This window comes from Ostrea edulis, chromosome 4 (assembly GCF_947568905.1).
Source record: "Ostrea edulis chromosome 4, xbOstEdul1.1, whole genome shotgun sequence".
NCBI classification, from domain to species: Eukaryota; Metazoa; Mollusca; class Bivalvia; order Ostreida; family Ostreidae; genus Ostrea; species Ostrea edulis.
Window position 1 is genome coordinate 52,901,656 of NC_079167.1, and position 23,791 is coordinate 52,925,446.

General features: G+C 35.2%; 2 protein-coding genes across 3 annotated transcripts in view; both read right to left on the bottom strand.

The window, feature by feature from the left end:
• Positions 1-3,486: 3,486 nt before the first annotated feature.
• LOC125669767 (uncharacterized) lies at positions 3,487-22,148 on the bottom strand. The gene is made up of 13 exons (XM_048904521.2): positions 22,060-22,148; positions 18,587-18,862; positions 13,688-13,844; positions 8,275-8,465; positions 8,044-8,183; positions 7,786-7,948; positions 7,414-7,493; positions 6,864-7,092; positions 6,015-6,163; positions 5,136-5,340; positions 4,913-4,982; positions 4,734-4,794; positions 3,487-4,644 (listed from the first exon to the last, which is right to left on the bottom strand). Exons 1-13 carry the CDS (start codon positions 22,118-22,120, stop codon positions 3,916-3,918), a joined length of 2,511 nt encoding a protein of 836 aa, XP_048760478.2. The 5' UTR covers positions 22,121-22,148; the 3' UTR covers positions 3,487-3,915.
• LOC125669771 (NADH-cytochrome b5 reductase-like) overlaps positions 21,978-23,791 on the bottom strand; it is a 22,419-nt gene continuing 20,605 nt past the window's right edge. Inside the window, exons 5-6 of one of the 2 annotated variants that reach the window (XM_048904529.2) lie at positions 23,489-23,692; positions 21,978-22,999 (exon numbers count right to left, since the gene is read on the bottom strand). In XM_048904529.2, the coding sequence (XP_048760486.2) occupies positions 22,793-22,999; positions 23,489-23,692 (411 nt within the window). In that variant the 3' untranslated portion in view covers positions 21,978-22,792. The remainder of the gene's footprint in view (positions 23,000-23,488; positions 23,693-23,791) is intronic. The other variant, XM_048904528.2, reaches the window with a different exon arrangement.

Consider the following 23,791-nt stretch of genomic DNA (forward strand, 5'->3'; position numbering starts at 1 on the left):
TTAACATTAACATCAAAACTTGAATGTCAATGCATTTTCATACAGAAACCGCTCGTTTAAAACTGAGAAGAAAGCAGTGAAAAACAGGAGTCTCACCTTGCCATTTTTGTAAACTTGTTGATTTTTTATTTCTATAAGAAATTGATAAACGACATATGAATCTGTATATACCATTAACGTTAATGGTAATTATCTTTCTGAGAAAAAAATGAATTTGAATTCAGACAACCGAAACAGAGTTAGTAATTCAATTATACATATCTGACACAAAACCAACTGATGCGAATACTAGGTTACAAATACATTACCTTCATTTCTTGCTCCGGAATATCTAGGTCCTGGTGACAATGACAGGTTTGTTTCTTGTATAATGGAGCATATACAGATGAACCATACAGTATTAATGATAGAAACCCAATTAAGAACAATATAATCTTTATAAAAATTCAAAAATCTATACGCGACAAATCGATATTAAAAAAATTTAAGTCTGCTTTCTAATTGCTACCACTGTTATTTATTTATTTATTCATTTATTTTTTGCTGGCTGTTGCAAGTTCTGCTTTCTTTTCAATTGTTTTCATGAAAGGTGAAAATAACGAACAGTGATCAATCTCACTATATAACTCATAACTCCTGTAAGGAATACAAAATAAAGAGTTGGGCAAACACGGACCCTGGATATACCAGAGGCGGGATCAGGTGCCTAGGAGGAGCAAGCATCCCTTGTCGACCGGCCACACCCGCCGTGAGCCCTATGTCTTGATCACGTAAACAGAGTAATCCGTAGTCAAAATCAATGTCCCATGAACGGTCTAATAATCGGTATGAAACACGTCAGACAGAATTTGACCCATTGATAGGTTGTATTGGCAAACTAGATCGTTATAACGACCATAGAATTTGCGAAATGCTGACTTTAAACGAGAATGTTGAACCCCTGTACCATTGACGTGTGTGTCAGTAGCCTGCCTCGATTTAAAAACTTATCATACGCAGAACAAGATGCTGTGTCTCGAATCAGTTGAGAGATATAAACACCATATGCAGGTGATAATGGAATATTGCTACATAAATATGGGAAGTTGACGATGGAGAAGCAGAAATCATCCCATTTGTCATAAAGTTGAGGTGTTAGTTTGCCGTTAATATCAATTTTCAATAAAATATCTAAGTACGAAGCAGATGTGGAGAACGCTGGAGTGTCTTTTATCTCGTGTTCACAAGGATACCGGGTATATCGAATCGACATACGAATGAAAATATGTAATTATGGTAGATAGGGACTTAAGTAACGTGTTAATTGTGTATGTTCTATGGTGTATATTTTGGATAAGTAAAATATGGTAAATATATATTTTGTATAACATGCTAAATTTGTTTCTTTCACGTTTGATGGATGTTAGGTATGGAAATTTTCCTGTTTGAGCCCCCCCCCCCCTTTTGGGATGCCTCATGTTGGTATGTTTTCTTATCATCGCTGTCTTGGATGGAAATACTTAGACGTAATGTTTTGTTTTAGGGCCCCGTACTTAGCCTATTACATGGATGACCAATCACAGTGCACCGTTAGGACGCTTTGGTCATTCCTCTTTGTTTGTTTGGAGTGAAAGACTGCACAAGTTATTTTGTGTACACAAAAAAAAAATATTCTGTTTTATTATAGTTTTCAATTCATTCTGACCCCCACTAACTTATTCTGTTATATAACTTCGTCATTTTCAAAAGAAATGACATATTTTCAATTCTCATCACTGTCCTGTTTTCACTGACTTTATCAAGTAACAAGCAAAGGCTACTTGGCAAGTCATATTAACTATATACTCGCCTATAAGTCGGATTTTGTGGAGTTAAACTTTGGTCCAAAATTTTAAGTCCGACTAATAGGAGTGTCCTAAGAAGATTAGTATTTTTCTGGACAGCGTAATGTATTGTCTAGTATTTCTTAAACAGCAAAAACATGGACGGAATAAACAAAATAGTAACTGTTTAATTTGTTGAGAAGAAAAAATGAAATATCGATGTCATATCCCAAAATATTATTGTAACACAGATAAATACATAAGAGTATTGATATGAAATTGATTTGTCGAGAAAAAATATCAAATATTGGCGCATTTCTCAAAATATTATTTGAAACACCGGTAAAAACATTAGAGCATTGATTTGAAATTGTCAACCGATTTTTGAAAAAAGTTAGACCGGCTTATAAATGGGTCAATGGCAATTCCCTCCAAAATAACCTAAAAACTATACAACCGACTTATAGGCGAACCGACTTATAGGCGAGTATATACGATAGATATATCGACGACGTTTTGTCTATTAACAATAGTCATTTATGTTCCTTAGTTAATATGACTTGCCAAGTAGCCTTTGCTTGTTACTTGATAAAGGCAGTGAAAACAGGACAGTGATGAGAATTGAAAATATGTCATTTCTTTTGAAAATGACGAAGTTATATAAAAAAATAAGTTAGTGGGGGTCAGAATGAATCGAAAACAAAAATACAAGAACATATGTCTCACATAGGCATGATTATGCAATCTGACCCCTTACAACACATAATGAAATATCGAAATAGAGCTCCCTGCAATCAAATAAGGTGGGTTTTACAAATAAAAATGAGGAGACCCAGAATATTTTTTATTCAACTTAAGAGTACTTGTACGTGAAATCAGAGTGGTGTTTAGCAAAGTAATTTTTTGGATGACTGATCACCAGATAGGAATATTTTCATACAATTTCATTCAATGTTTAGTCTAAAATTGTATATTGACAAATGTTATCGATAGTTATATGTGATGATGTTAATCTCCTCAGTATTCTACCACTTGAAACCAAATAAAAGGGTGTTAATTCTTCCCCGTGCATTTTAATGACAGTGATGTGAATCATAAAAAAAATCTTTGTTATCACTCCCTCCCCATAAATGAATCAAATAAAAAATTTAAAGGAATTAACTCAAACAGGCGTAAGCACAGCTAGAGTATGAATATACCTCCTATATCCATTGGCTGATTTAGAGGGGTTTATACACCTTACATGAAGTGATACCAGAAGTACTCATTTAAAACAACAGTAATGAAATCATGATTTTCCAAAAATTTATTAGAGTGAAATGTAATAGATAATGATTTAATACATGTATACTATATCAAACTCATTAAAAATCTGCATAATACATATATTTGTAGTTCTGTACCTGGAATTATACTCCATCAAATAAAATTGTCTGAAATTCAAATTGCATTGCTCCTAGAAATCGAGAAAATAGAGAATTTCTCTCCAAATTATAGCCATTTTCTGAAAAAAATAATTTCTAATGGCAAATGATTATTTTTTGATAACGTAGATGTTGATCATTGCAAAAATGGCGATTAAATAATCAAAAGGTCGGTTATAAATTTGTTATTTACAAAAGTTTTTGGAAGTATCAACATACGTAACCATTTCTATTTACGTACGGTACTCCCCCCCCCCCCCCCCCCCCCTCATGTGACTTATCAATATTAATGGTTGAAAGTGGAAAAACTGCATTAATTTCCAATCAATATAGTTTAATTTAATTAATAACGAGAGAAGATGTGTATGTTGCCACCTTTTTTAAAATTTCAGACACACAAAAAAACAACAACCCAGAAGTATAGGTCAATATGAGAAAATCACACATTTTAGTAAAACAATTCTACGTCAAGTGCGAAACTTACCATTTTCTACATTTAGAATAAATTGCATTGTACTTCAAATTATTCCTAAAGTGGGGGAGAGGATATGTAATACATCCCCCTTTCTTCAATTTTCATGTATCTACCTCATACTTAGTAGTCTTTTTACTTTCATTGAATTGAACAATTCACGTAACCTTGATACGTGTAAAGTTGAACATTCAAGATTTTTACCTCTACTTTCCTTTCAGCAGTTCATGGCCTCTGCACAAGTAACATAGTCTTGGGGTTGATAAGATTGTTTATAGCAACATGTACTCGTCATTTTTGCATAGACTGACGAATCATCGTTATTCCTTAAAACTGAAAATTTGCCATTTTCCTTATTTTTTCCCATATCTTCTATTTCTCCCCTAGATTTAAATTTTGTACCGTACTTTATGCAATTTTCCTTAAACCCAGATTGTGAAACTTCATTCAGAATAATATCATCTGAATCAAAGCTATTTTGTTTGTTACCTATGTTATCTAATTTTGTTCCAGACAATACTGTTACGTCAAATTCAAGTAGTACAGTGTAGTCAGATTTGGACACTACAGTGACGTCAGATCCAGACGGTACAGTGACGTCAGATCCAGACAGAACAGTGACGTCAGATTCAGACTGCACAGTGGCATCGGATCCAGGAAGCATAGTGCTGTCATATTCGGGCAGTACTGTGGTGTTTGGTGCAAGTGAAGATTGTCTCCTGTTATTGTTAACTGTATCAAAATCCCTGCTGTAAATTACGTCACAACTACCAAATCTACTGTCGATTTCGTTATGACATCTATTTACCCCATTAAGACAATCATTTTGAACTGGGTCGTTGCAGTCATTGTATACATACATCGCATCAAAATGACTGCTCTGGTCAGTATCAGGATTGATCATGGTCTCAGCCTCAGGACGGATCATGCCATTCATGTTGTACTTCTATATACAATAGAATGAATATACCATCAAAGCAAAAATAATGATATAAAAAGCCATTTAAAACCGTTTATGGCTGAAATGTTTGTTACCTTCTGGGAAATCTCCGGTAAGTCTATTCGTATGTCTTCACAATATTTTTGCCTCAGGTATCTATAATTTGATAATCATTTGTAATATTCGAAAATCGACGTAAATGATTTAAATTAGTAAACATTGAGAAAAAAAATTCATACATGAAATAGGAATTATCTATTTTGGATAGACTCACCTTACCAACAGCAAAGTGGCCAGGATAAAAGCCAAGACAAGTAACAAAATGAAAGCGGCAACAATCTCATCTGGAAATACCAACTCTACTTTGTTATTTTAGTGTTTGTCAAGATGTTATGATACTAACAAATTTTCTAGCTATTTACTAAGGAAACATTACAACTCTACTAGAATAACGTAAATACAACTCTAACAGCATATTATATGTATTTTTAGTTCACCTGATGAGCTGTCTTCTTTTTGTATGCTGACGTGTTCACAACTGTTATTTCCCAAAGAATAGCAAGTAGAATAAAAAATACCACCAGAAGAGTTGTCATGGGCAACTAATGATACCCCAAACATCCAGTCTCCATATTGGCCACTGGGGACTTTGATAGTTCGTTGCAGATTGACATCAGCTTCAACTATCCAGCTGAAGTTAGTCTGCAAAAGTGTAACAATTTGTTAGGTATCTCTTTTACTGTACAGTATGCCATGTTGTACAGTGAACTTTTCTAGTACGGGAGAACAGCTACAAATTTTCACCAGATCCAAACTGCATGTACATATTACTGTTAGTGTTCCACGATTTCTAAAGACTTAAATCCAGTACTGTGACATAGTGACGTTTTTCAACATAACGCTACAGAAATGGAAGATGGTCCGACAAGGGAAGCATCAAAGATTTCAAAATATAGAAAAGAGTATCCAAAGACAACGTCACTAATTTTGGAGATCAGACCAGTTTTAGTCGTTTGTGACTTTTGTTCTTTTGATTTTACAAAGTGGATGATTTTTGTATTTACTACCGTCCGGTGAATTCCAAATTTATATGACAATTTTTATACGTCAATAATGACGAAAAATAACGCCTTACCCTGCTCATTGTTGTACGTACATATATGTCAGAAATTATACTTGTATTAGAAGAAAACGATAGTAATGGTGTGGAAATGTGAGTCTGTAAGATTGCAATGTCAGATTTCTATCACGAAACGCTTAAATAGAAATGTACATTTATCTTGACTTTTCTATGAATATACAATGTATATTTCCTCTGTGAAAGTTCAATGCACATTCCAGCGAGGCGAGATCTTTTCAATGTGACAAAAACGTACTAGACAAATGTGATTTTCCCGAAAACCACGGCAGTAGTAGAAGACGATATACTGTATGTCATCTAGGAAATCCTCCCTGACGTCACAAGATATCGTATACTGGTCGTTCTCCGTTTCCTTAGCGACTGTTACACTACGGGGACGAAAATCTGATAAAATATCAAAACAACTGTGTTACATCTTTTTTCTATGATTGGTTCCTTGACCAGTTTTATGCTGCGTCAATCAAAGTGTCTCATAAAAGTCTCATTCCTTAAAAAAACATTGAAAGGAAACTATTCACATCCTCTCTAAACATGACATTTGTGAATATTTTATAACGTAAAATAAAACTAGTTTAGTTTCTTTACACACACACACACACACACACACATATATATTAGCGTGATTTTCATGAAAATATCTCACATTGGACAAAAACCCTTTTTGAAAAACAAAACACGTTGTTTTTATATTTGGCAACCACACCAAACTTGACATACATGGTTAGCAATGTTAATAATTTCAATGCTTAAGGTTTTTTTTTTAAACAATGGAAGTTTTTGTGACACCAAAAGTACAAATAAATTATATATGAATAATATAATTAATCAAGGTCTTATTTTATACCATGCCGTATCAGTTTGTAACAGTGAAATGCGACGGTAAGATTACAATCCATGACAACGATGCCTTCTGCAGTGACTGTTTATAGCTCCATAGATATTTGTTATACAAAGACGAGGCTTGCTCTTTTAATTAAGCTCAAATAATCCTATTAATTTTTTTTCATGTATGTTACAGAGAAGTGTCCTACAGTTGACAGATTTTATGACATGTAATTTTTCTATGTTACCTAGTGCAATTTACCTTTCCTTGTTTTGTCAATGTCCACTTGCGTGAAATTGTCACTGCACCCCAATTCATTACACGACCTGATTCTTATTTCCATTACAGGGTCGCCGCTGTCGATCCATGACAGGGGTACATCTACTGTTGCATTCGGCGCTACAGTCTTATTGAAAGTAATACTACCCCGATCGAACCATTGGATGCAGTAATTGTATTTTCTAGACGTCAGATAATACGTTGGCATTTCCTACCAAAGTTGAAGTGTTGATTATATTCTCATTCTGAATAGCGATTAAAATGATGCATTTTCTGTCATTCTTTATTAAGTAAAAGTCTCTCCATAAATACTTCCCTATATTGCGTTACAATCACACATAAATTTACATTTTAGGGGTTTTTTGTGTGGTGTTTTCTTTTTTTTTTTCTTTGTTTTATTCTTAACCTTTAATAGCTAACATCAATTTTCTTTTATAAAACTGAAACATTTTATATTAAATTCGTCAAAAATATCTTTTATTAAAAAAGCATAGAAAACACACTTCATCCGTAAGCAGATGTCTGGTATCACCTTTAAATACAATTTGAGACTCCGGTTGTTTTCGTCGATGAAATATCCCCATTGTGATGTTTCTGGTGCATGTGTAGGAACTTTAAAAAGAAAATCGTAACATCTGCAGGTGTATCAAATCTAACATTACAAAGCAATCTCCGATATTTCATCATAAAATACATGTACATCAATCGATAATTAGATAATGGTACTTATAGAATTGATATACTCTTTGGAGTTTCATCATATTCACTAGCCAAGGGTGACGCTTTTGAAAAGAGAAACACCGTGGAGCGTCACCCTTGGCTAGTGAAGACGGAGTTTCATCTGAGTTACATCCACTGGACAAGTATCAAAATTAACTGCAGGAGATATATATTTAGAAAATACCTGCTTCCTCTGTTTTTGCTTTTGTACAGACAGTATCACTCCAATGACTCAAGTATTCCAACAACCTGGTTCTGATGCAGAATTTATAACGTGTAAACGGATGAAGACCCGTGAATTCCTTTTCATACTTCTCTTTTATTGTTATATTCCAGAACGTAGGCACCTGTTCAATTAAACCCCCCCCCCCTCCAAAATTATATTTCCACATCTGATGCAATGTTTAATCTCCGATCATTCACAGCGATTGCTATACAATACCTCAGATACTGGCCCGTGCAATGTCATTTCAAACTCTACAGAACCAGTTGAGGACAAGTACAAGTTTTCGTGTAGTTGCCAGTTTATCGACAGTGATTTCGCACATGGTTTTATTACTAATTCTCGAATTGTAAGTAGTGCTGAAATTCAGAAAGTTATTTTAGTTATTAAAAACTGTACAAAGCCTAATTTGAAGATTCGCTACAATCTTGTGACCCTGCTGTTAATTACCATAGTTTTCAGGGTTGATAATGTACACTTTGGTAACGCTCCCGAGCTGGTTCCACCCGCTAACCTCTACTCTGTACTTCCGATTTAGTCCATACGAATTTGTCGAATTACAACCCGATGCTTGACATGGAGGCCAGTGACAGGATATGGAGCTATTTGTATCATTTTGGATCGGACATGCTGCTGCTTGACTGCAAGAAAAAATATTACTAAAAACAACCTCGGTCTATTTCCACCAAATCATAACCTTAGATCGGCTTGCTATTCATTAGTGAGGATATCTGATTATATACTGACATGCAACCGTAATTAGAGGTTACCTATTTATAATTTAGCAATTTTGCGTTGCATGATAGCATACATTTTCCCATGTAATTCATGGTTGATTGAACTTGGACACACTATACGGTCTCGTATCCGCTAGACATCAACGGTGTCCGCGTGCACGGATACACACATATATATATATAATCACAACTAGGTACTGAACATTTTCGCCCCAGCCCGGGGTCGAACCAGCGACGCACGGCACCCACCGCTTAGCAAGATTGTCAAACCAGTGCGTAAGTCCACTCGGCCACAACGACTTCCCTGGAAAGGAAGTTTTGTTATGCTCCTAAAGCGCTACTTATACACACTGATGCAATCTCACACAGTCACTGTGTCATTCAGTGTTTAAGATATTTTATAAGGAGAGTGGATCTCTCGATGCAGTTGTATAGAATATTTAATATAAAGCAAAAACAAACAATTATAACACCCAACCTTACGTTTACCCCTGTGTAAATATAAGTTTAATTATTTTCTTTTTCTTAAATTTCGACGTCAGACTCCAATGGTTGCGACGTGCTTCCTGTGCAAAGATGGCGCAGTGTACTTTTGGCTGATGAGTCAAGATTCACTTTTACCGTTATGTTTTTTTTTAATACGTTTCATTCAAACGAACATAAATAATTTATGAAAATAATATACACACGTGTATAGGTATATAAGCGCTCTCAGAAGTGCAGTTTATTAATAAACATGCATATACACAAAATAAATTTAGAATGACAAATGAATTTATCAGGTTGTAGAATAGGTGGGCGGGTAGGTATACTTACTACACTGAATGAGAACCTTCGAATGCAGGAGAATCTTACTCACGTAGAAGCGTGCGGGTCTATTTCAATTCTGACGGACAGGGCTGCGTTCAAGATCGTAGCGGCTAGTCTAGATATCTAGGTATATTGAACGCACTGTATGAATTAACGCTTGTTATCCCTAAATAGGGCTAGCCTAGCACATCGTTCAAGATCGTAGCGCTACCGAGCCCTACGTACATGTAGCCGCTACGATCTTGAACGGTATTTAGATATAAATAGACTCCGCCTGACATTACTGTGTCCGGTGTAAATAAACACACCAGTAAACACGCGTTCGGTGAAAACAAGTGTTAATGTATTACTATGATAAATGTAATCACTCGCCGTTAGAACATGTATGGGGCATATTAAATCAACGCATTCAAACGCGCCCAAATCCAGCAGAAGATATCCCCACTTTATATCAGGCACTTTTGAAAGAGTGGCAGAACACTCCTATGGTACAAATAAACCATGTAACAAACTCTATGCATCGTAGAATTCGAGCATCAACAAATGTATTCATTGACGAAGCAGGAAAACACATCGATGGCTAACCACCTCTTCAGCCTTGACATTTTTCGTCAAAGTGATGATGGCTTACTCTGAATTCACTGTTTTATCCAAAAGAATTGACGTGTATCTTCTCTTAGTTGTAACCGAAAATTGGAGGCTGCGTTTCTTCTGCTTGTCAGTACTAGTTTAGTGATTTTAAACAGATAACATAAGCCTGACTCCGACGATTCAGTGATACGACAAACATATAACACTAAAGATCTAAAAATTAAGAATTTAAAAGTGTCCGAAAGAATAATAAACTATTAAAAAGTATTTTCTACTGGGTTTTCAAATATTTAAATATGGCGTGCACTGTCGAATAACGCATGGGAAGCTGTTCAAAGAATAGCAGCTGTATATTTCAAATTGTTGCTCCCTGTATGTTTTTTTGTAGGTATTTTAAGAGTCAGACTATTTTCGAAACGAAATGACCTGTGTAGTACATGGGCTCTTACGACTTCTTGCAGATAATCCAGAACTGTTCCCTGCAGTGCGCAATAGATGTACACCAAAATACAAACCAGTGTCGCCCTTCCAAACTTAGTATGATGTCTTCATTTTCTATGATTTGGTGGTAAGACAGGCAGGCAGCTGTGTTTTGGACTTCCTGTGAATGGTGTACGATGGTTTTGTGTACTCCTTGGAGAAGACAATCTCTGTAGTCCAATCTACCTGTTGATGTAACTAAAGAATTCACTGGGGTCTTGCAAGCTTTCGTTGCGAAGAAAGCACCGACTGTTACCAATATTGCTTATGAAAATATCACTTTGTTTTATACCATTTTTAAGAAATAAAGTTCTTGCTTTTGTGGATGTTGCAGAATAACCACCGAGGTCGATAAATGTTGTTTGAAATATAAAGGCCGAGGCGTTAGCCACCGAGCTCTAATACTCGATAAACACCTTTCAAAACCAATTTGATAGTCTATATATTTGGTGAGTGAATAAACCTTAAGTTTATCATCAGCATAGCCCGTGTTGACTGCAGACATAAAAGGCATGATCTAAAACGGATTCTTGCGGAATGCCTAAAGAAAATGACACTTTTCCGACATAGAAGATCCAATAAGGTCCACTTGCTGATACCTGCCACTGATATATGACCGTGCCAGAGCACCTCCTCATATATCACAAGTGATGTACAGGTGTTTGGAAGCATAACATGGTCAATAACATCAAATCCCGGGGAAAGTAGATCTAATCGGATGGTTTTATAGTGCCTCCAATATGTCATGATTAGCAGAAGAGCAGTGTTAATTAGCTGAATTAATTCCAAGGCATCGCAAAGTGTTTCACACCATGATAAGCGTCAGATCCGTCTGTGACTACTATCCAATGGATCGACACTGGTCTTTAGTTTATCAGAATTATGTGTTTGGTCCCGAGTTTCTTAACCAGAGATCGGACTATATGACATCAATAGATGTCTTCATAGTGTTGGTAATCAATCGTAGGAGAGCATCAGTGAAGTGCTTCAACAGGAACGACGGGATTAGATCCAGTATAATACATGTTGACTCTAACTGCATATTCAATCGAAGAAAGTGGATTACAGTACTAAAGAAAGTTGATACATGTGTGATGATATCATTTTTTAACATTCTTGTCTTTGATATCTTCACAAATCGAAATGATAGACATTTCCCCACACTGTTTAACGTCGATCCCTCTTGAGAATTTTTCACTCATATGTAGATAAATTTAGGCCTATTGCTCGGAGCTTACGGTCTTTGAGCAGGGAGGGGTCTTTAACTTGCTACACCTGCTGACACGGGGCCTCGGTTTTTGCGGTCTCGTCCAAAGGACCACCCCATTTAGTCGCCTCTTACGACAAGCAAAGGGTAGTAAACAACAAATATAGTACATCTATTTTAACGGCTGGGATTTCTGGCAAAAATTCATTTGATGCGCTCAACAATTTAATTAAAGATCTCCTCAAATAATTAGTGATATCTTCAATTCTGAATTATTGCGCGCATTAATTGAATTGATGATATCATTAATTCTTCAACAGAATTGATGCGCTCTTTAATTGAATTAATGATCTCTTCAAATGAATTAATGATATCAACAATTGAATTGATGCGCGCTACAATTCAATTGAAGAGAGCAATAATTGATATAGTGCACGCATTAAATCAATTGATGAGAGCAATAATTGAATTGATTCGCGCATTAATTCATTTGATGAGAGCAATAATGGATTTAATGCGCGCATTAATTCAATTATTGCTCTCTTCAATTGAATTAATGATATCTTTAATTCATTTGAAGAGAGCAATAATTCTTTTAGAGAGAGCAACTAAATAATTAAAGATATCTTCAATGCAACATATCCACAATTGAATTAATGATCTCTTTAATTGAATTGTTGCTCTCTTTAAAAGAATTGATGCGCGCATTAATTCCTTATAAAAAAGCATTGTAAATAATTAAAGATATCTTCAATTGAATTAAAGAGATCATCAAATTATTTATACCGAGCTCTAGATTAATTATTGCGAGCAATATTTCTACGAAATTGATGCTCTCATCAATTGAATTGAAGAGAACAATAATTGAATTAATGCGCGCATCAAATCTATTATTGATCTCATTAATTCAATTAATGCGCGCATCAATTGAATTGAAGAGAGCAATAATTGAATTAATACGCGCATTAATTCAATTAAAGAGAGCAATAATTGAATTGATGATATCTTCAAATAATTGAAGATATCTTCAATTATTTGAGTTTATGTTAATTTGGCGCTCCATAAAAATGAAAGTAGAATGTACATGTAGATATAAGGAATAAATTTCATTAATCATTCATCACGAAATTCCTCAAGGAAGAGACAAGGGCCACGAAATTTACAAGATCTGGTTCCCCTTACAACAATAATGTCAACATGAACCTGTGACGCTTCACGCCAGGATACTTTATGAAGCGCTTCATGGAGTAGGCCGATGTGAAGCGTCGCAATTCATAAAGTCGTGTTTTACTTTTCCAAAAACGAAATTATTTCATAAATATTGCAGGTCAAGGTCGTTTATTCATATGCCTATAGGAGGAAATATTACGCGATTTTATTCAATTTGTAAAGTATCGTTTTCTTCTTTATTACTTCCTTCTCTCGGAGTCAAATATTTGTATGTTCATAGATTGTAATAACATGCTTTAAACAGTAGACGATATTTGCATGAACATGTATATCATTATAAATTTTGTAAAATAAAAACCACAAAGCCCTGTCCTGGCATAAGACGCCTTGACTCATGGGCCATGATTTTTTTTAAAATTTTCATGGAGGCATCATTGCTTATCATGACTTTTTAAAGTTGCATCTTTCTTGCGTGTACTTAATACGCCCCTCAATTCCTCAAGGAAGAGACAAGGGCCACGAAATTTACAAGATCTGGTTCCCCTTACAACAATAATGTAAATTTTAGTTTTTTAATAAATGGCTCAGTAGTATTTGAGAAGAATTCGGAAATGTTGAAACGTTAACTCTCGACGGACAAAACAGACCGCAATAGGGCATCCGAGTATATTCTGGTGACCTAGATCATATGCATTTAACTCATGCTGTGTAATTCTAAATATGTCTAATATAAATACTTTACAATTAATACTGATAAAATCTCAAAATCATACGCGGAACGGGTACAATACACTTTTATTCAGTTTATGAAATATTTTCATGCGTCTTATTGAAAAACAACCCCACCTATTTTCTAAATTTAGCACACCTGAAACTGTGTCCCTTCTTTGGTTTCCAGCTGAACGTGATATTCCAACGGGTTGGAATAGTATTTGAGATTTGGGTATCAGATTTCTTCCAGGTACAAACTAGGTCCATCAAATCCCGTGAAACACAGTCCATACTTTCTGGTTGCTCGGGTTTAACTGTCAAAATAACTTTAAATGTGGGTATTTAACATATGATGTGTACACATAAGTTCTTGAGCAACTGAATAATCATTTCGGGGACAACATTGGGAGTAAATTAGGGTTCAGATGAAAATATTCAAATTATCTTCACTAAATATTAGTATTACGTAATATGACTATCGTTATAGGGGGCAGATCCAGGATTGCAGTTAGGTGGCGCAATTTTATGAAGTAGGGGGTCTGGGCAAAGCCTTGGTGGGGGCCAGTGAGGCGAAGCCCCCGGATTTTTCAGATTTTATAGGGTTTGAAATATGTCTCATACGTAGTCAATTTTACTATTTTCTGACATTTTCAATAAGGTAAAATTAATATAATGACGCAAATTTTAAGGGGTTTGGAAAAAAATGTAAGTTCTCCCAATAAAAGTAGTTCAATAAATCAAAATGTATTGTCATTTATTTCTCGGAGAGTGGAAGAAATTATTGCTTCTTTTATCGTTTACATTTTTCTAAAGAAGAGCACGCTTTGCCCTAAATATGAAAATTTTAGGGGGAGGGGGGCGCCGGCTGCACCCCCCTTAAGTCCTCCACTGGTTATATGATATGAATATTATCAATATACTTAAAGCATAGTGCCTTCTTGTTGTATTACGAACGAATTCTAATCTGCACGAGAAGTGCTCGCACGACGTTTCTAAAATCGCTTTCACGCAGTAAACTACAATGTGTATAGCACATTGCATCGCTCATGACAAAGCGCACGAATGAGTGGTCGCTTTACACAAATATGATAAAACGAAGAAACAAAGCAAAATACTTTCCCATACATGTACTTAAATCTTAGAAAATAGTTTGATCTTACCACCTGTAATTTGTAACATAAATAATTTATGCTAATGTCATATTGTAAATTTTGAATTTACTGGGTGGGTGTAAACCCAAAATTGACAATATGACACTAATGCGCGTGCGAATATTGATGGGTGTTGCTAAAACGCGGAACGGAATTTAAGAATTAGCCAAGATAACAAAAATCGGGAAAATATGCTTCATTGAACATTATCAAATAAAAATTGTAGAAATTTGTTTACAAACGGTAAAACAATTTTATCTTAAAAATTATTAAACTAAGTTAAATGTTTGTATAAGAGTTTACATTTTAAGCGTTTTACAAGAATCTTGAAATTTCGGCATTGACAGGTGTTAGGGAGCAGCTTCACCTATGGGTAGAAAATGGAAAGAACACACTGGGTTAATACCCCCACCCACCCCCTCGAGGCAAAATGCCTTTAACGCACATGCATTTACACATAATACAGTGTATGTGTGTATTTACAACAGGAATCGTGGTATATAAAAAAAAAAACACCCGATAATTCATTATCTTAATTAAGTCTTATTGTGTCCGATTCATTATTTTTAACTAACAGAGACTTCGTAACAGTACTCCAATCCTAAATGGGACTTCTGGCAGTTTATTTCTAATCTAAATACTTGGATAACATACAGCAAACTATTGAGGTATAACTATAACAAGCCATTGGTAAATTATTTAATGATACACCTTATAACTGTACTTAAGAAGAAGAATCTTATTCATAATTCCCAAAATAGGATTTACAAAACTGCTGGTCATGTCCTTATCCTAGAAAACTTTCATAGATAAATATCGTATTACCAAAGAAGGTCGAATTGACACATGTTTCATTCACTTCCGTAAGGCTTTAGATAGTGTAATACATATTTACTGGTTTTAAACTGAATTTGTTGAATATGAATATTGGCAGTTATTTCTATAACATTGTCAAGGATATTCCAAAGCATGTGTTAGAATCTGAGATAATCTTACTGATACATTTTTGATTAACCTTGGTGTAAGACAGGGTGACAATCTCAGCCCCCTCTCTTAAAAACATTCATCAACGATTTCCCATTGTATCCCGGAAAATGTCATAGATACCGTATCACTTCAAAATGAAAAATCAGATTGTTTCATGTATGATGTGTTTTATTGAAAATAGATATTGACGGCAAACTAACGACTCAACTTTATGATAAACAACAGGATTTCAGATTCTCCATCTTCAACTTCCCATGTTTATATAGCAATATTCCATTATCATCTGCATATGTTGTTTATATATCTCAACTGATTCGATGCACAAGAGCTTGTTCCACGTATGATCAGTTTTTAAATCGAGGCAGGCTACTGACAAACAAGTTGATGGCACTGGGTTTCAACAGTCTCGTTTAAAGTCAGCACTTCGCAAATTCTATGGTCGTTATAACGATCTAGTTTGCCAATACAACCTATCATTAGGTCAAATGCTGTTTGACGTGTTTCATACCGATTGTTAGGTCATTCTTGGCACACTGATTTTGACTACGGATAACTTCGTTTATCTGGACAAGATTAGGGCTCACGGCGGGTGTGACCGGTCGACGGGATGCTTACTCCTCCTAGGCACCTGATCCCACCTCTGGTGTGTCCTGGGGTCCGTGTTTGCCCAATTCTCTATTTTGTATTGTTCATATGAGTTATGAGATTGATCACTGTTCGTTGTCTTTACCTTTCATGTAGACGATAGAGTAATGGTGTCAACATCAGCAAAGGGTTTACAGCAGAGAAAAGATATTTTAGAAACATATTGTAATGATTGGTGTTTGAAAGTTAATGTTAAGAAAACAAAAGTTATTGTCTTTAACAAAGCTGAAAGAATAATGCTTTGTAAATTTAAATTTCAGATCATATTGAGTGCACACCTTATCATAAATACTTGGGTACCCTTTATCTGCATCTGGCAGGTTTAGTACTGCTAAATGTGAACTATAATATAACACAGCCCTGAAGGGATTCCATAAATTGGAAAAAAGATTTTTTATGTTTAGCACCAGGAATTAAAACAAGTACTCATCTCTTTGACCACACAATAAAACCCATTCTATTATATAATTCTGAAATATGGGGTGGATACATAGCTTCATGGAGTAAATTAAAATCATCCCCATTTGATCCAGAAAAACCTTTTAAATCACTTCACCCGCGAGAAGCTTCATTAAAAATATTCTAAATGTATATTTGTCTGCATAAGAAAAGTACAAATATTGCTGTACTATCAGAATTAGGTAGATTTCCTCTACATTATGATGATATTTTGAAATCAGTCATTTGTTATTGGTATAGACTTGAAAACCTAAATAAATATAAACTACTTAAGGATGCTTATTCGTGTAGTATTTGCATTTCAACAAACTGTCATGGTACTCACTAGTAGAAAAAGTTTTAGAATATGTTAAAGTTGGATATCAATTCAGAGATTATAGTCAATATAATTTTAAGAAAACTCTGTGATGAATACACTGAAACCTGATACTATACTCTAAATAAATTGATAGGAAACCATGCACATATTTTAGACTTAAGGAGCACTTTGGTTTTGAAAATTATCTTAATAAAATTAAAAATTGTTATATTAGAAGATCTACTGGTAAATTGGATATCATCTCATAAATTAATCGGTAGGTATTACTAGGAATGAACGAATCTGTAAGAAATGCAAATGTGAAAAATTTGTTGATAAAAGAAAATATTTTTGTGATGTTATAGAAAAAAAAAACACTACAGAATTTTACTGCACTTCATGAAGAATAAAATTCCATATACATATTGTGTTCTGGAAAGCCACCTAGGCCTACTCTAAATGTAACTGGGAATTATTTTTTTTTAACAATATATGCTATCAATAATAGTGACACTATATAAACTATGTGTTACTACTTCTTTTGCTTTGCTGATACATGTATATGTACATGTATATTTATATGTACTTTCATGTTGCTCCTTGATTGGAAAATAAATACGATATCTGTTCGGTAGTCGGACGTTTCGGCCCAAAGACACTTCGGCCCAAGACATTTCGGCCCTTATTTTTTTGTATGAGACACTTCGGCCCATATTTTTCATTTCGCTAACATCACCCATATTATTGCGTTTCCACAACATTATAGTAAATTGACACTTCGGCCCAAATGTTAAATAATGACATTCATGGGTCAATTTCTTTGGATTTTATATAATTTGTTTTTAATTCTTCATTGTATTGATTACCTGTTTGTGTTTTAATTGCTTGTATCACCCATAATGAAGTTTCTACAACTTTACAGTACGTCGACACTTCGAATTCGGACCAAATGTGAAATGAAGACATTCATCAATCAATTCCTTCGGGTTTTAGGTATCTTGTTTTTATTTCATCCAGTGGTGTAGTTTTCATTGAGGCAACCGAGGCAGCTGCCTCGGTAAAAAAAAAAAAACCCCACCTTTTACGTTGTTAAAATGTCGATAGCTTCTGGGGGGCTGAGCCCCCCAGACCCCCTGCCTCGGTAATATTCGAACCCAAGCTACGCCTATGCCATCATTATATTGATTACCCGTTTGTGTTGTAATTATGTAGAATCGGTACGATTGAAGTGAAGCCTGGTGAAACGCGGTCATTGTTTAAAAAAACCCACGCGCGGTTTGGCACGGGCCTTCGTGTACCCAAATGAAATGAAATGAGGGCCGAAATGTCTTTGGGCCGAAGAGTCCAATGTTTTGGGCCGAAGAGTCCAATGTTTTGGGCCGAAACGTCTGGGCCGAAGTGTCATTGGGCCGAGGTGTCAATGGGCCGAAATGTCTGACATTCATCTGTTCTATACAACTGCGAATGCGCAGCAAATTCCTGTGCACATTGAAAGGAAATTCTGGACCTGTATTACCTCCTACTCTTAGAATGGTGTGCGTCTCTTCTCTATTCTGTAGGTCTTGGCAAATGTAGGTCCCGGTATCCGCGGTCCGCAGCGATTGAAAATTCACCGTGATCGTGAGGTTTGAATCCGATCTGTCCACTTCCGTAATGTTTTTGCAGTCACGTGGTGTGATGCAGCGCTTAATATGTAATTCAGCTCTCATACTGTCCGATGAACATTGAAGATTAAATGTCGTGTTTGCATGTCGAATCAGTGTGGAGGTGTTGTATTTCGACAGACTCATCTCTGATTACCAAAAAATAAAGAAATAAAAGATAAAATTTCGAGAATGCAATACCCTGCTGCATAAGGGGATTTAACAGTAATGTTTGCACAATGCACGTTGTTTTGATAATTTTTTAATAATTCTACTTTCAAGTAGAAATGCTTTATAACCACAGAACAAATGTTTACCTATATAGAGTGAATCTATACAAGTATGTTGCCAGTATATTGTTAAGTGGAGGCGTCATGCGTGAAAAACGATCAAATTGAGATGTTACACTTAAATAATAATAAAGGCAACTTAATTTGTGAAGCCAAAATCCTAAATTGAAATAAGTACGGGAAAATGAATTTCCATTTTTGTTTCTGATTAATTTTACCACAGAAATGACTGGTTTTGACATCAAGATTTTCAAAAATTAGTCGATATTTGGCAGTTTTTATCCCACCCTAAGATCCCAGGCGTCCTGATATTTACAATTAATGTCCTCCTTGTCCCAAAGATGCTTCATACCAAATTTGAAAGGAATTGGAATAATAGTTATCAAGAAGATAAAACAAATCTAATTTTCACACATTTAATAACTGACCATTTTGGTCCCACCCTGATACCAAAACTCCTACCCCTGGGATCATTAAATTTACAGTTTAGGTAAAGGACTACCTGTTCTTTCTAAATAGCTATTTACTTTCAATTTAGTATCAATAGAACTAAAGAAAATGTTATTTGAGTGTTTTACACATAAACACTATAGACCAAGTTTGGCCCCACCCTGGGGTCAGAACCCGTACCCTGGAGATCATAAAATTTACAATTTTGGTAGAAGTCTTCCTGATCTGCACCATTATGCATTTAGTTTTTAGGTCATCTGAGGTTTACACCTGAGTAAACTCAGGTGATTGCAATTGGTTCTCGTCCGTTAACAATTGAACATTCTTCTTCTTGATAACTATCATTCCAATTCTCTTCAAATTTGGTATGAAGCATCTTTGGGACAAGAATTGAAAATTTCAAGACTCCTGCACTCCTGGGACCCTAGGGGTGGGGCAAAAACTGCCCAAAATTGATCAATTTTTAAAAATCTTCTTTTCTAGAACCACACGTGTAAGAAAAACTAAAGGCATATAGTGACGTAGAGCAGGGAGGCCTCTACCAAAATTGTAAATTTCATGATCTCCAGGGTAGGGGTTTTGACCCCAGGGTGGGACTAAACTTGGTATATAGTGTTTATGCGTAAAACACTTAAATAACATCTTCTTTAGTGCAGTTGATACTAAATTGAAACTAAATAGATATTTAGAAAGAGCAGGTAGTCCTTTACCAAAATTGTAGGGTAGGGTGGGGTTTTTGGTATTATGGTAGAGCCAAAATGGTCACTTATCAAATGTATGAACAATAGAAATTTTGAACTCTTCTTGATAACAACCTTTCCAATTCTTTTCAAATTTGGTATGAAGCATCTTAAGAACAAGGGGGACATAAATTGTAAATTTCAGGACTCCTGCACCCCTGGGGCCTTAGAGGTGGGGCAAAAACTGCCAAAAATTGACCAACTTTCAAAAATCTTCTCTAGAGCTGTACGTTTAAGAAAAACTAAATGCATCATGACATAGAACAGGAAGGCCTCTATCAAATTGTATATTTCACGATCCTCGGGTTAGGGGTTTTAACCCCAGGGTGGGGCCAAACTTAGTATAGAGTGTTTATGTGTAAAGCATTTAAATAACATCTTCTTTAGATACTAAATTGAAACTACATGGATATTTAGAAGGAGTACTAGTAGGTAGTCTTTTATCAAAATTGTAAATTGCATGATCCTAGGGGTAAGGGTTTGGTTTCAGGGTGGTGTCAAAATTATATTAATGATTTGAAGGACTTAATTAAGTTTGTTGATACTGTATAAAATCTAAATGCATACTTAGGAAAAGCAGAAAAGGATGTACAAAAAATAGTGAATTTCACAACCCAGGGTTTTGACTCTAGGGTGGGTTCAGATGAGTCATATCTTTTAAATGATGTTAATACACATATTATATTATGCAAAGCCTTTCATCAGTGTATGGACTTTTGAGGGCATTCAAGTTTTAAGAACACATCTTGTTATATACTGTTGCTGAACATTTGAATTTAGCTTAGATATTCAGAACAGGAATTTTTTTTCTAGATTTCATACCCCTTGGAGCAGTGATATTTTTCACTAGTACATGTACTCCGGTGACCGATAAGGCCTGTGGGCCTCTTGTTCTTACATATGTGTGGTTGTAGAGAAGAAGATTTTTAAAAATTGGTCAATTTTGGGCAGTTTTTGCCTCGCCTCTTAGGCCCCAGGGGTGCAGGATTCCTAAAATTTATATTTCGTGTATTCATTGTCGCAAAAATGCTTCATACCAAGTTTGAAAGGAATTGGAATGTTAGTTGTAAATGTTCTTTTGCTCACACATTTAATAAATGACCATTTTGGCCCCACCATGATAGAAATACCCCTACCCCTGGGATCATCAAATTACAATTTTGGTAAAGAGCTACCTGCTCTTTCAAAATATCCATTCAATTTCAATTTAGTATCAATAGCACTAAATATCCATTCAATTTTAATTTAGTATCAATAGCACTAAAGATGTTATTTACATGTATGTGTTTTACACATAAACATTATATACCAAGTTGGCTCCTCCCTGGGGTCAGAATCCCTACCCCGGGAAGCATGAAATTTACAATTTTGGTAGAGACCTTTCTGCTCTACATCACTATGCATTTAGTTTTTTGTTTTTTTTTTGTTTTGTTTTTTTACACATGTGCAGTTGAAAAGAAGAAGATTTTTAAAAATTGGGCAGTTTTTGCCCCACCCCAAAGGTCCCAGGGGTGCTGGAGTCCTGAAATTTACAAATTATGTCCCCCTTGTCCCAAAAATGCTTCATACCAAATTTGAAAAGAATTGGAATGGTAATTATCAAGAAGAAGTTCAAAATGTTCAATTGTTAACGCACGACGGATGACAACCAATTGCAATAGGTCATCTGAGTTTACTCAGGTGACCTAGTAAAGTAGTGCTGCCAGTTAAATTAATATTAATTAGAACTCTACCATGGCAACTACCAGTTTCCACACTATTTAACATATACAGGTACTATATACTACCAAATATTGCAAATTTAATGAAGCAACTTTAAGATTTTTAAGCAATATCAAGCATTGAGACAATTCAAAAGACACATACCAATTCCCGCCAAGACGAAACCCCCCCAAAACACACAAAGAACTGGTACACATAGATGCATGTTGAAAATGAAATATGACTGTAATACATTTCAGCCCACTTTTAATGTGTCTCTAGATTTTTAAATCATTCATCCATAAAAGACTGCCGCTGGCTTCATCCTAATCATTTGTTGAAGAGTTCATGACAATAGCTTCATTGAAATTCTTCTGGGTGTGAAATTTCATACAGCTACATGTATTTCATTTTCATCAGTGTATATTAAGAGGGAAGGCCTGTATTTCTGCTTCAGTGTTTTCTCAACCTGATTATGTAGTAAACTATTTTGTATTTTTTCCTGTTGTGTACTTATTAGAGGCAGACTCAGTACTTGAGAAGGGGGGAGGGGTGCAGGGAAAGGGGTGCAGGGCCTGGGCACTTTTATGCCCACAGTCAGACCAAAACAATAAAGCCCTGATGGGGATTTAACAAATATTGCAAAACATTGTTTTATGTTGTGTAAATACTAAATAATGCAAGTAGACATGGTTTAAAGGGGGAGGGAGCATCACTTAGAGTGACTTATGTAATAGCCTCTCTCTCTCTCTCTCTCTCAAACATTTAACAAAGTTCTTTTCAATTTTCAATGCATTTACACATGATGTGTGAGCTGGTGACTTTGACTTTTCATCCCAAAATAACAAAGGACATAAATTGACTAGATTCTCGTGTTCGAATGCAAGTGAACTCTTTCTTAGAATCTGTGTATCTGAGTATCTTTAAAATTTAACAGTTTGCAACACTCAATCATGTCATTTTCAAAAGATTTTGTCCCACAAATCAAAACAAAAGTCTCTGGGTTGATGTCCATAGGTAACACATTTTTGGTTAGAAATTCCAAGTCCATTCGTCCTTTGACAACAAGGTCACCATATCTGTATGATGCTTTATTTGATGTCTCCTACAAATAATCATTATGGTGTTAGATTACAGTGCAGATACATACACATTATAAGAATGCACACACATCACTGAATAACACTAGTACATGTATCTTATTTCAGGGTATTGTAGAGAATCAATGTCCTCGGATTTAAAATGAAAATCAAGTATACAATATGGAGAGAAAACTAAACGAATGATGTAACTTCATTGTCAGTGCAGTTGTAAATTGCAATGTCGTCCACCATAGTTGCCCACAGCTCACAAAATGACATTCCCTCTGTTACATACAAAATGATATCCCCCCCCCCCTGTTAAATACATTACTTTTGTAAACATTCTAAGGAGTAGATTTTACTTGATAACACTGATCTACATTAAACCATGCTGGTGTTCTTCTGTAGTTTACTTGTGCTTATAGTATACCAGGTATTTGTTGTGATGCTTGAAATCTATATAATGGAGCTTTTTATCATGTACATTGACCAAATACATGTACTAAAATTACCTGACTCAAAACATAAGTGGCTGAGAAGTTCCAGAAAGATGACCATTCATTTAATTCAGACTTCATCAGAATCTGGTCATAAGATTTGCAGGCATAGAAGAGCTGCATAATTGTGTCATCTTCTTCATTTCCCAGAATGCTTTGGATAACTTGACTCATGGGAGCAATACCTGTCCCAGCAGCCAACAGAAGCAACTTCCTGTACTGCGAAATGATAGGCATGTCATTTTAGATTAAACACTATATGAAGATGTACACAAACTTTGCATATTTGTCCATTTACAAAAAAAAAAAAAAAAACCA